General features: G+C 42.2%; 1 protein-coding gene across 4 annotated transcripts in view; it reads right to left on the bottom strand.

Annotated features, from left to right (window-relative positions):
- Positions 1-1,156: 1,156 nt before the first annotated feature.
- The window catches only part of PPP2R2D (protein phosphatase 2 regulatory subunit Bdelta), a 28,398-nt gene continuing 15,538 nt past the window's right edge, over positions 1,157-14,016 (bottom strand). Inside the window, exons 4-10 of one of the 4 annotated variants that reach the window (XM_086616898.1) lie at positions 13,001-13,166; positions 11,218-11,330; positions 8,138-8,315; positions 7,118-7,282; positions 5,522-5,691; positions 5,341-5,432; positions 1,157-3,197 (exon numbers count right to left, since the gene is read on the bottom strand). In XM_086616898.1, the coding sequence (XP_086473024.1) occupies positions 2,918-3,197; positions 5,341-5,432; positions 5,522-5,691; positions 7,118-7,282; positions 8,138-8,315; positions 11,218-11,330; positions 13,001-13,166 (1,164 nt within the window). In that variant the 3' untranslated portion in view covers positions 1,157-2,917. The other 3 variants (XM_086616899.1, XM_086616900.1, XM_086616901.1) reach the window with 3 other exon arrangements.

Consider the following 14,016-nt stretch of genomic DNA (forward strand, 5'->3'; position numbering starts at 1 on the left):
TGGAACCAGCAGGCAAGTAGTCCAAAAGGAATATAAATATTAAAAGAAATGGCCTAGAGCTGCCTCAACACGCTCGATACCGACAAAACTTGCACTGAAGACTTGAAGCCATTTGATCCTGACGCTTCACACCAGAGGAAATGGGAAATTCAGTCAATTTTGCAACTCAACTTACTTTCTTTAAGGAAAAAAACCCCAAATCAGGCATGGCATATGTAAGTAGCATTTTACGTACAGCAGACTTCCAGCCCCAGGAGCTTTATTCCTTTCGAGACAGGGATAAGTAACCTGGCTGCCCCTCCACGTGCTGCGCTCACGCCACGCGGCCGGCTTCTGTGCTTCTGTGCAAGGAATTCAGTCGGTGGAATTGTGCTACGAAAAGCTAAGAAATAGGAAAAGAAAGGCAGGAGAGAACCGTTATGGATCCTTAAGTCCCCTGCAAGCTCCCACGGAAGGCTCTCAGGACACGCACCAGAACCCGATCCCGCTCCAGAGGATCTGTTTGTCGCGGTTCTGTTTTCCCTGCCACGTCTAAAGCTCCGCATTCCAGTGGGCTCTGCTCGGGGAAAGCGACCCTTGGCAGCAACGGGCTGCCCGCCACCAAGCTGCCAGCGCCAGGGCACGCGGTGCAGACGCTATTTATAACGCCCACCCCACCTCCACCCAGTATCCCACCACCCCGCCGACTGGACACCATCTTCTCGCAGTCAACCGTTCAGGCAGGGCAACGCTCTTGAACTGGTGTCCCAAAAGTCAAGGGTGGTTTTGGGCGAATATCTGAAAGAACAGTTAATTTTATCAAATTGACCATGAAAATCTGGGTTTAGATAAAAATGAAATGATAAAAATTTCATGAATCATCAAAAACTATTTAATTGAAAGTGGTACAAGCAAATCATGTTTTATATAATAGAAGATTTCATCATATCCTTTTTCTTTTTACTCATATTCCACTTACATTTGCTGAAAAAATAGTTCAAAAATAGACAGCACTAATATATTCACTGAGTATGAACAGACAGCGTTCCGAGTCGGAGCGATGACCCTTCAAAAACGAACCATTTAAAATGGAAATACAAACAATCTCCAGGTTGGCTCCTGCGGCCAATCAATCATCTCACAAAAGGAAGAAAGTTGTCAAAATACACAGAGCAAGTCCAGGTAAACATTTAAAATTTATTAAACTTTTTGGTCAAAATAACTGAACAAGTATGTACAATCCCGCTGCGTTAGCTCTAGTACGTATCTGAGGAACAAGGTCAAATCCAACGCTTCAGTGACCCACAAGTTCCACATTTCGAGATTTTTCAAATAGTGTCACAACCAATATACAGTATAAGAGTTTTTTTTTTTTAATTTAAACTTTATTTGTAGAACTTTGCAGTTAGTTGTAGTTACTAGCTTACTGTGAACAAGAGTGGCACTCGCTGGGCATTAATGGGGAGGGCAGGAACGGAGCCGGTCTGCTCTTGCGTGCGCAGATCCGATTCAGCGATCGGAATACACCTTCACTTTGGGAAAAACGGAGTGTAAACCACGCTTGGGCACTTCCTCGGGGACCTCGTTTTCAGAAGGAATTTCTAATCTGCAGGCACGCTTCCCAGGGTGTAACATCTGGCCACCTGATGCCACCACAACGTGCTGCAGCAGCTTCAGGGACAGTTTCTCACCCAGGCAGGTCTACAGTGAGGAGAAGGTTGATGCAGTTTAGGCCTCTTTTGGAGGAGAAAACAAAAAAGAAAAAAGTACCTAAGGCTTAAAAAAACATTAGCAAGAAGGGATTTACCTCCAGGGCAGTTAACATGAGCAAGACAGGTTTTTTTTTTGCTGGCTTGAACTGCAATGGGAAATACAATATATTATGCCAAATATTTAAAATAAACTCTATCTTCATGACAAATGCTAAAAAGGTTAAAAAACATAATGCACGTAAGGTATGTCTCTATCTAACGTTGAGAGGCATCAGAAAACCTGAATTTTTACCTTCAAAGAAGAAAATCTGTTGTTCGGTGTTTTGTTTTCCCTTCTGTGCAAGGTGGTCACTTTCTGTTAAGGCTGTGGATGTCTGACCAACCTTTTCGGTCTCCCACTTGGTACACAGATAGCATTTCACAAGAAAACCAGTGCAACTTAAACTAAATGACAATTTCATGGAAACTCTAAATTTAGAACTCGAAATATTACACAAAAAGGTTTGTATTAGTCTGCCAAAAATGAACGTCTGGGGGCAAACACTGTCAAATCTGCCCGTCAGAATTATTTTGCACCATCTCAGTACATGCATTAAAAAAATAAAAAGACTGAATACATACCTTCAGATTTAAAAACACTTTTTATAGTTTGTTATTTTATTAAGTGGTTTACACCAGAAGGTGCGGTTATAGATACAGTTGGTGAGTAAATATTCATGGAAACCTGGCTAAGAACCCAACTCAAGACCTACCTAAGTGCTCAAAGGTCCAAACACCCAATTCCAGGAGGAATGTTTACAGGCATTAAGCACAATATATGTTCCGAAAGGCCCAAATATTACAGCAGAGAAAGAGCGCGAGAGAGAGAAATTACATTTTTATGACAATTTTTCTTCTTGGGTGTTAAATTTTTGGTCTATAAACTGGAAAGGAAGGCTCAGACTTCAATACATACATTTGTTTGGAGTATTGGCCTCATTGAGCACCGCCCATCAGTTCTGCCTCGAGAGGGTTTCTCCCAGAAAACTGCGGCTGACGCTCCCTACCCCCGCCGCCGGCAGAACTACACCGGGAACTCAAAAGCCAGGCCAGACCCTCGCCTTTACCTAGAGGGAAGTAAGTGCAGCAATGTTCTTCACTGGTAGGACAACAAGGCCTTCTCTTTTACAGATAAACAACTGAGCTGAACTATGCAAGACGACGACTCTGTCCTCAGTAAGTCCTCTTTAGTTAATTTTGTCCTGGAATATATACAAGTTATTGGTGGCAGCGACAGCAATGATGTTCTCCATGGGATGCCATGCCGTGTGAAGAATCTTCTTGTTGAAGTCCAGACTGTCAACGCTTATTTCATCCTTCTTTCTCTTACCACCTGTACACACTTTGCGCGGTTTTAAGATGGCACGAGGCTTGCTGCTCTCCCTGGATGCTTCTAGAGTGATATCCCGGCGTGTGTTCCGGTCAAACATTCTAAAGAAGTTGTTGTAAGATCCAGTCATGATAGCACTGTTTAAAAGCAGAAGAAAGGCAAATCTTACCAGGTTTCCAGAAACAGCATCCAACTCCCACCTTCTCTCTCACACACAAAGAGACTGGCAGACCAAGTTCATGGCTAGTACGTGGCACGACACTCCTCTCCGATGCATACCTTTGCTCAATTCTGGTTTTGGACTTCAGCACTGCTTCCACTACTCCATGACCTTCTCTTCCAGGTCCTTCCCTGGTCCCCACCCTCCTGCCACCAGCACTCAGCAGCAGTCTCAGGCTTTGCTCACCCTAATGCGAGCTGAGCGAGATTCCCTGTTTCCTCTATCCCTTTATCCCGTGGCAACCAAGTCCTGGTGGAGGCAAAGCCGCTTGTCTGCTCCATTTCAGCAGACCACCATGAACAGCGGTGCCTCCCTGGCACTGTGCACGTGCTGACCACAAGCACACCAGTGGATTACTGCCGAAAAACCGTCTAGGATCAGGAAAAGAAGCCCCTTGTGTGAGCGTCTGAAACAATTCAGAGCTTCCGTACACTATCAAATTTGCTTTTGACCAAGGCGGAGAAAAATCTGCGTCTGAAAAAGCTTTCATGTATCTGACTTTCAACGGAGAGCTGGTTTCTAGAGCTCTCCAAAACATGCTTGAATTGAGGCCCAAGGGTTTGTTATTTTCCGTACCGAACACTTCTCTCGACTGCTCGGAACTGGAAACGCTGTTTCCCGCATGGCAGAAGTCACACAGATCATTACAACTGCCACCACCTCAGCCTGGCCATCTCATTTACTGATCCACGCTGATCAGAAAACTAACGGCTGGGAGAAGAGTGAGATTCTGCTACCACAGCCTACACCACTCAGACTGTACTAGGGAGTGCACCGAGTGAAATTTTTTTAATTTTTCCAAGGGAGGTGAGCATCACAACTTCCACAACTTAAGTTCTTCTAGTACGTTCAAACGATCCTGCTTTGGCTCCCCCCACCCTCCAAAGGGATTGACTGGAGTTGCTTGAAAAGAAACATGGAAATAAGGGTCAGTTCTTCATGTTTTAGCATAGTGAAAAGCACACACCACTTTTCCTATGCATTTTACGTTAGATATTGTAAATACTTCTAGCACTTTTTTTATAAACTGACTGACACAGTATCATCTCTCCCCTCAGTAACTCAAAGCCACCTGCAACCTGGTATTTAGGGTAACCAATTTCTTTAATGTCCTTCACTTAAAGCAGTACGTAAGCGGCACGTAGCAGCACATGCATGTCAGCAGGTTACGCTTTCTTTGCTGACTCCTGGACACAGCTTCAGAGAAGCTACTTCCTTGATCACTGTCTCCATCTAAACTACGTGGTGGATCTTTTGTTCTTCAATATTTCACAGATTTAGGCCAAAGCTTGTTTCACAGGCTGATCCTGTTTACCATCAAATCAAAACTAAGATCTTTTAATTGACCAGCTTGCAAGCAGTTGGTAGCAGACAAGTCACTGGTTTAGGTATTTCAGATAGACTCATAAATCTACAAAAAAAAAAAAAAAAAAAAAAAAGAATCCCCAAGGTAAGCCAACACAAAGCATCCAGACAGAAGATTCAGATCTGCCACGATCTCCTCCATGGCTTCTGAAAGCACTTTTAACAGGTAGCCGGAATTACCACAGCTAGTGACAGGAAACATACAGCATTTGTGCCAGTAGGGTGGCTTTGCTATCTGACTGTAACGCTACACAACTCGCAGGCAAGACCCATTTCCACTGGTTGCAACAAATATGAGTAAAAAAAAAAATAAAAAATTAGATAATTAATCTTCTTTAGCCTACAGAAACCACAGAGAAAAGATTCAGTTTGCAAGACACTGGATGCACATCCTTGCATACACTTTAAGAACGAAAGTCCCATTTCCATGGCTTGAAACGGCCAGTCTTGACTACATAAAGCTTCAACAGTAATTCATATTAGAAGCAAACTGGCACACAGAAGTTTATTCCACTTCTACATCTGGAGGGTGGAGGATTGAAGACCAAAGTCTCTTTGCAAAAAAATCGCCAGTTGATTGGAACATAACTAATTACATCCTTAAAGTTAAGTACTGCTTATAGTTTTCAAGACTGGAAATCGAATTCCTAAAGTTAAGGGAAAACCAAAAAACCCAAACCAACCCCTCAACTTACCTATCGGAACCGTTCCAGCAGCACTCGAATTTGTCGAAGATGCAGTCGTTTTCATAGAGGGAACAAAGCTTGCTTCGAAGATACTCATGAACCTTTTTGGAACATTTAAATTGGTATTAGATGCAAAGAAAAAGAAGCAAAAGGAAAAGAAGGGATATTTAAGAAAACGTGAACACCATACTTGATATGTCTCTACAGGCCTGTTCTCCATATTGAGATCCCACACTTTAACAGACAGGTAGTCTCTTGTCATCATGTATCGACCGCTGTGACTGAATTTTACATCAGATATCGATGATATTATTTCTGAAAAAAATGATCTGCTGCTAGGATCTTCAGGTTCTTCAAAAACTGCAGACAGAAGACACAATTACAAATGAAATCAACACCAAGTTTTACAGCCTCAAACACTTTTCGGTACTTGGAAAATTTTAAGCCAATATACTAGTTTCTTTAAAAAGAAAGTTGCTTTTAAATACTTTTTAGAAATATTCTCTTTTGAAACAATGTTACACTCTTGGCCATCAGACTGCTAGATGCCTATCTCCAACATCCTCAACTGGAGCACAGCACCAGCAAACTACAGTTCACAGGTTTCTGGGATGAAACTGAGAAAAACGTCAAAAACCAGCACGTGGGTAAACAGTAAACATCTCAACTGATCTGCAAATCCTGTTGAACAAGGGCAGACGAACACACCAGCATCCCAAACACAATTATCCTAATGCGTTTCGAGTACTGTACAACAAACTGTTCCTTAGATGTAACAGAAGTTGTACAACACAACCCACTGAAATACCAGTATCTACACTCGAAGTGTAGATGGTTTTAGAAAGTGGGTAAAGAAATGTGCTATTTAATTTCTAGAGCCAATCTTTGAAGTCAACGTTTCATGACACGAGCTATCCGTAACTATTTCGATTTTGAACAGGCTCCTTTCAACAGAACGTTAGTCAGCGACAAGCAGTTGAAAAATCAAGCCCTAAGAAGTAATTTAGTGCAACACCGTGTCTCACAGACGAAGCGGTCTAGCGTCCTACATCTCCCATTGCACAAGTACTTCCTTCCACCAACTAGAAAGCCTCGTCTGCCCTACAGAAAGCTTACCTGCAAATACCAGTCTGGCAGGTCACCCCCCAGGACCAGTAACACTAATGAACTGCAGCTACTGCAGTAGTGAACAAGGGGCTGCGTGCAAGGCACAGGCAGTCATCCTCAGGACTTGAATGGAAAAGCCTTCCTCACCTACATAAGGTAACATGGCTCAGCAGACTAAAGAATTCACCTTCCAACCCTGGAAACTCGCCTCAAACAGCACGTATTCCTAAGAATTAATTCTATCCTAGGAGCTGCAAACGGTCACGACGAAAATGGATTCTGGCAGCATCAGCCCATTTTCTAATGCGCAAAGGTGAACAAACTGCCCTGAACTGGCATTTGATAAGCAGATACCTTTGAGAAGCACCAAGACTGAGTCTGGACAGAAGACAGGTCTCACTGGTGCCAAAAGCACTTGTTCCCATCAGTTTATGGTGCATAAATGGGTAAACAGGAGCAGAGTCAGATCGTCAATTGTCTCATGCTACACTTCTGCTTGTTGATGGCCTAGAACAAGACAATTAAAATGTTCCATTCTACAAAACTACCACCCCTTACCTTGTATGCCCTTTCCCAGTAAGCAGAACTCGGTGTGGTTATAAGCAGGACACCTGTACACTCTCATCTTGCAGGGAAACAAAGCAAGCAGCCCCTAAGGCAGCGCCGCATCCCAACTTACATTTGGAGTGCCGATCGCAGAGCGCCGAGGAGCGCATGTCGCAGAGCCGGATGGTTCCTTTGCTGCTGCTGTAGACGAACACGTTGCAGTGGTGAGGGTGGAACTCGGCGGCAGTGATCACCTCTGTCAGCTCCTCCATGTTAGCAGGCTTAATATCTACAATATCTGGGAAGGGGTTTGTAAAGGCACGCAACTTTTCACATTCAAAACTATTAAAAAATGCTAGAAATATCATGTGGAAAACCAAGGCAAGATGTGAATTTTCACCGTGTGCATAAAGTGACGTGACCTGGGCAGATTAACAAAAACCAAACCAAACCAAAACCAACAAAAATATCTAAATTTTACAAATCAACCTCAACAGATGCTAGAGATAATTTCAGACTCCCCTCAAGCCTCCTCCTTAGCGCTTCCCATGGAGCACTGAATCCACCTCATCTATTTACCTAAAGCTTTAGAAAACGTGACCTATTTACTATTCCATATTTCTGCAACTTTGATTTCACTGCAGATCTGTCAATGTAGGACATACTACCAGTTTTGGATACACACGCTTGCAAAAAGATTTGGAAATTATTTCTGCAGTTAATGATATCATTTGACATGGAAAAAAAATTGAAATTTGTTTTCTTTAAGAGAAGTGTCACTTAGACAGTTAAGAGACCTTAAACTTTGGAAAGAAGCATCTATGGTAACAAAGAATCTGCTTTACAAATCTTTTAACTCATATTTAAGCCAACTGAACTCCACAAATGCTCCCAAAATTCCTCAATTTCTCTTTAGAAATCAAACTACCTATGATACTTATACTGGCATTTTTCCATTGCAAGAATTGCTTGCACTCAGGAATGCACGAGAGCATCATAAGGCTGCTTCCACTGTATTAAACCTCCAGGTTCTGAGATCCTGTATTTAATCCCTAGACTGAAACACCCACTCTAATTAGTAAAATTAAAGTGATTCTCAAACATACACAAATTAGATGTGCCCTAGTGTTTACAGAGAACAAGAAAAGGATACTAAAACTTCTATCTGTGATTTCTAAATGCCATAGGTTAATTCTTAGGTCATCTGCAGAAAGGTATGTTTCATGATCACTATTTACTGAAATAGAGTTTATGTGATAAGTATGTGCATTTGCAAATATCCTTCTGGGACTCGCTTCTACCATTAGGTCCATGGGTTTCAATATTGGCACCTGGAACATGAAAAAGAACAGTCAGTTTTGGCACAAAGTTGATTCCTGATTCAGAAGATACTAAATAATTGCACACTACAGGTTTCTGTTTTGATGTAGTGACTGAACACTTTTCAAACCCACCCAGCAAGAACAGTAACAAACAGCCTGCGAGTGCCGACTTGCACACCACCAACACAGACCTCAGACACTGGCTTCTGGCAGAAGTTACCTGCCAAGTAACAGCAGCTTCGTACCTCATCCTACAGGAAAAGGGTGTGTGCTTAGAACGATGTTTGGAGATTATGTACATCTGAAATGACCCTCAGATCTCGGAGGTGTGCTTGGGAAACTGGTGGGAACAGTTTGCAAAGGAAACCCCCAGCTTGTTCACTCAATGGTCAGTACGGTTTCGGGAACACATGGGTGCCCGGTTTCCACAACCAGCTGATCTGGAAGGTGATGTGGTTTGTCCGGGTCAAACGGACTACGCCTCTCTCCAGCTCCTCCTCCTCCTCACTGACTGGCACGTGCACAGCTGCCGGCTGCCCTGGGACGTCCTGTGCTGTTCCAGTACATACAATGCAGCAGAACACCAGCTTACATCATCCAACCAAAAAAAAAGTGTGACAGTGTCCAAGATAATCTGTCTTCTTGGAACAAGAGAAATTAATCCAAGAGCTCTGTAATCACTTTCACCATGTCTGTATCTCACAGTCTGTTTACATCAAACTGTAATGATTAAAATTAATCCATTACTTTTTATTAGGCAATTTTCCTATCTCACCACGAGTGTTCCTAGCCCAGTTGTGAAATGGAAAATGCATCAATGTGAATTAGCAGGAAAGGTACTTTGAAATGCCACGGTCTCTATGCAAAGGATACAGCTCCGAAGCGCTGCTGCTCCTCCGTGTCTACTGCTTTACAAACAAATGGGGATTTGTTTCTGTAACAAAACGTGCACAAAGCCCGCGAAAGCCCGAGGTACACATACTCCAGATCCCTAAAACCTGATCGTTATAACACCTGCAGCAACTCTGGGCAAGGTTTTTTCCCCTTCTGCCAACTGTGGCTCAGACTGGGTTCATTCCATAGAATCATAGAATGGTTAGGGTTGGAAGGGACCTCAAAGATCATCTAGTTCCAACCCCCCTGCCATGGGCAGGGAAATTCTCCACTACACCAGGTTGCCCAAAGCCTCATCCAACCTGGCCTTGAACACTGCCAGGGATGGGGCATCCACAACTTCTCTGGGCAACCTGTTCATCTCCTCTTGTCAGACGGAGTGCCTGGCAAGGCCTGCAACTCGGCCCAACTTTCCTTTCCCAAAACACAGCAAATTTAGATGGCCAACTTCTAAGAGAGAGGTTCTTGCTTTCTGTTGCTTCCACCGTTCAGCTGGATGACTCCTGAATATATTACAGTGTTTAAAGGTTATGCAAATGTGCCCCTTCAGTGATACAGCCACCATCTTCTCAAACACTGGACTCTCCGTGCTCCCGGATGGGGAGTCTACTCCTACATAAGGGCAATGTTGTAGAACCCAGAATTTCATCTGTACCTACTTCCAGCCGCCGGGCTAAGGCACTGCATTGCGATTTATTTCCTTGGGTTTAGATATTTTCATTAGAACACTCCATCAGGTCTTGGCTTCCACATGCTGAGTAGAAAGACACTTTCCAGAGGAAGCGGATGTCCTTTCCCGACGTGAGTATGCACTAGGCTCATGTACACCTAAAGCTTCAGTTCAATACTCAATTCAAGCAAAGGCAAGGCAAAAACCCCAACAGAACTCCACAACTGTATAGTCCTACAAATGTCAGTAGTGTGTCGGCTTTGGAAGGAGAGAAAACCTCAGTTCAATTCCTATTTATGGTAACAACAACACTACAAACCACAACCCCATGTTGTTTCATTTCCTGAGCTCCTGCTTTAAACGATCTCAAGTTTGGAGTGCTAATCCCTATGCAAGTGGAAGAATGTCAAGGCTATTCAAATACACGTTTGCCAAACACTCAGAACTTGCCTCTAACAAAAACCATAGAATACCCAGCACCCTGTTTAAATTCTTGAGCTTGTTCTTAGAAAAAAGGTTGAACAAGTTCAATATAAGCAATATTGGGGTGGGGGGTACGGAATTATCAATACAATCAAAGCGAAATTCTTCCTGAATTCACAATGGCACATGCTTTAAGCCAAACAAAAGGACGTTCCTGCCAGTTTCAACCTGGGCACCCACTACTCTTTCCTAGTGAGTGGCACAGATACTCCAGCACTGTCCTCTACTGACTGGTCGTGGGCAGGAAGAGAAGGTGGTATTTCACAGGCCTCCAAAGTAAATCTGTTCCCTGTGTTTTTCTCCATGCAGCACTAGAACGTGAGACTATTTTAAGAACACAGCACGATGAGCCCATGCCTTCTATGACCTGAGTACAAAGTAGCACAGCCACAGGCAGAGATACTAAAAAATGCTGTATTTCAGGCTTGGATGACAACGCTTTATTGTATTTTATTGCTTTCAATAAACCAGTGTATTTTTTTCTACAATTTGAATATACTGAGGTAGATGGAGGCTGTCTCTAACAAAATATTTTATTTTAATTTAAAAAAAAAAGTTTAAATTTTGAATCAATTTTAAATATGCCAAGATGTTCCAAGAAAAAAAAACAAAACAACAACAGCAAACTATTGGGAAGCTAATAATATAATATTATAATCACGAAAGTTTGCCTTGAGTTTTCCAGAGGAACCCTATTTAATATTACTTACGTATAATGAAGTGTTTCCAATTTTTATGACAGTTTTCAATAACCCTGAGCAAAGCATCATTTTTAATCTACACATTTCAGTTGACAACTTTGGTAGTACAAAGGCAGAGAAATACGTGCAAAAAGATATTTAAAGTCAAAGAGCAGAAACATACCCGTAGTGCTGTGATTCGGAAAGGATCCCTAAGTCTTCCATCTTCATCTTTTAAATTATAACCTTCGGCTCTTTTATCCCTTTCACTTATTTTCCATAATTTAATAGTTTTATCTAAAACCAACAAAAAGTCACATGCTTGAGAATGAATTAAATTCCAAATACAATCACTAAATAATGGAGTCAGCAGAGTGGATATTATTTACCCATTTAGGTGTGCACTGCTTGCAACAAAAGGACCCTGAAGGAGCCCTTTAAACAGCCGAGTAATACAGAGTACAGCCTCCCTTTGCATGGCAGAAGTACTTTGCCTTCCAGCTATATGGTTTAGCAGAACTGACACATGAAAAACGAATAAAAAATATGCCAGACACATGCACTTGGAGGGTGTGGATGGGAAATGCATGAAAATATCAGTAAACAGAGAGGAAAAAGAAGATAGATTCCATTTTAACTCCAATGTAATGGTCAGTTTGAGCAAAAGACAAATGTCTGTCTGGCCCTACATCTGCCATTCACCAGAATGACCCTTCACAAGGGATGTTTCACACATCAATTACCAAAATTCACCAATAAGCCCTGTATGACCATTTAAATTATTTTTTTAATGCTAGGGAAAAAAAAACAAACCACCCATGAATTACTTACACTAACTACCCTAAGGAAAACCAAGTTTGTCCCAGGAGTCTGCTAAGAGACAACCAAAGGCACTACGTGAGAACAGGACTTGCCCCATTTAGGGTTCCACGTCCAAAGGCATTTACTTCCCGGGTCTTACTAGAAGTCTTCCCAAGTAAGTAAGTACGTACACACCAAAAGTGAGATCCTTAGCTAACTGGAAACAAATCTCTCCTCCCCACACTGCCGCATATCTTTAAAGCACCGAAGATGACACAGTTCAGAAATTGCTTTAAGTTTAGTAAGACTTGTATCAAAGAAAGATTATTTGAATTTCAAAATCCAGTAGGCAGAAGTCATTCCTGTTTTTAAAACTTTGTATGTAAGGGCTGATACCCCACCTGCTATAAAGTCATTTAAACAAAAGGCAGAAGTGATCCAAACTGTCAGGAACAAGCAAATTCCTCTGACAGTAAGTTTTTCCACGCACAGCTCTGCATGTACATTTACAGCTTGCTCCACGATGCACCAAAGTGAGACAGACCCGATAACCACTACTAAAATACTGGAAGAAATTAAAAAAAAAAAAAACAACAAAGCGCACGAAAACTCTTGGTTTCCAACTTGTAATTTTTTTGCACTGCTTTTATGTATTCTAAGGTGCACAGTAAAAATGGTTTAAATTCACTCCTCCTAGAGGGACTCTCTGAAACAGCTGCTTTTCAGAGCACACATCATGTTTTGGTATTGGAAAAGCAAAAAGAGCACTGCAGCCACAGCGTTTCAACTCCAAATGCTTTCATTAAAAATTCATCCGGGTTGATAAAAAAATTCCATTGAGACATTCGGATGATCAAGTCAAATTCCGACTCCCGCTACAGTTCAGCATACTGGGAATCTCCATACAAAAAGTATGGAGCAGAGTAACGGCCAGTACATCCTGAGACGGCAGCTCCGACTGTGCCTGTTCTGCTGCTTCATTCTTTTTACGTTCGTAAATCAGTAATTTTCAGAGCATTACGATCAAAATGTATTTGCATATAATTAGAGAAGACATTAAAACAACCCCAAAACACTGCAGAAAAACCACCCCCCAAGTGGACCACAGGCGAGATAATATTCAAATGACATCAACAAATCTTTGTGCAAAAATAAAGTGTCCTTACCATTTGTAGACAGCAGGAAGTGAGCAGCATTCTGTTGTGGTAACCACCTAATTTTATTAATTTTTTCCTCAATTTCTAGACTTTTCAAGTAGTCAAACTCGGGTTCGTGACTCTGAAAGGTACTGTAAACATTATATTCTCCCCTAGAATGAGGACGGCTTTTGTTCTGCAAGGAAACACAACATTTCTTGAAGCTGATGTCACTTGGTTTGTTAGGAACTGTACACACAAACGACTAAAAATTGTTAATTAGAAAGCAAACAACAGATCTTGACGAGTTTTACATTTTTATTCTAGGATCCTGTATCTAGTTGAGCACTAACACAGTGCACACAGACTTCCTTTTCCAAAATGCATCCTTACATGTCAATATGTGTGCACTTACAGGACACACGAAAGCACTTGGAAGAGGCACGCTATCCGCCACGGAGTTCCTGGGTCTGCCTGGAAGCGTCCTAGGCTATGCTCCCTTTCCCAAGTGGTCTCAATGGAACTAGAGCAGAGAAGTTAGCTGTGTCCTAAATCCCAAAGCCCAACTCCATGGGATCAGTTTCTGCACTTCACCTAACCTCCATTCTTGTCCTTTTCCAAAACTCATTCATTTAATCACCACAATATGGACACAGCATGGGGTTTCCAGACTAGGATATAAGTGTCAAAGGACACAGGACACGGAGAAACTAAATGTGTTTTTTATAAACACACAATTGCACAAAGCCATCCAGCTGAAGGTACGGCAGGACCACATACAAGCATCAGGACTAGCTCCATTCCGACTCCTCTGAAAACACGCTGTATCCAGAAGTGGTCTCAAGGCTTTGACAGCCTTTTTTATTCTAAAATCTTGAAGGCTGGAATTGCATTTTCATCTAAGCCATTCTGCAGTGCATCATGACGTACCAAAGACTGTTACACAAACAACTTCTCCCCTCACAGAAGGAGAAGACCCCTTTTGTATGACCCTCACCTGGCAGACATGGTAGCAAGGAACAGATTGAAGCCCCGAGTAGCCACGG

This window comes from Tauraco erythrolophus, chromosome 9 (assembly GCF_009769465.1).
Source record: "Tauraco erythrolophus isolate bTauEry1 chromosome 9, bTauEry1.pri, whole genome shotgun sequence".
NCBI classification, from domain to species: Eukaryota; Metazoa; Chordata; class Aves; order Musophagiformes; family Musophagidae; genus Tauraco; species Tauraco erythrolophus.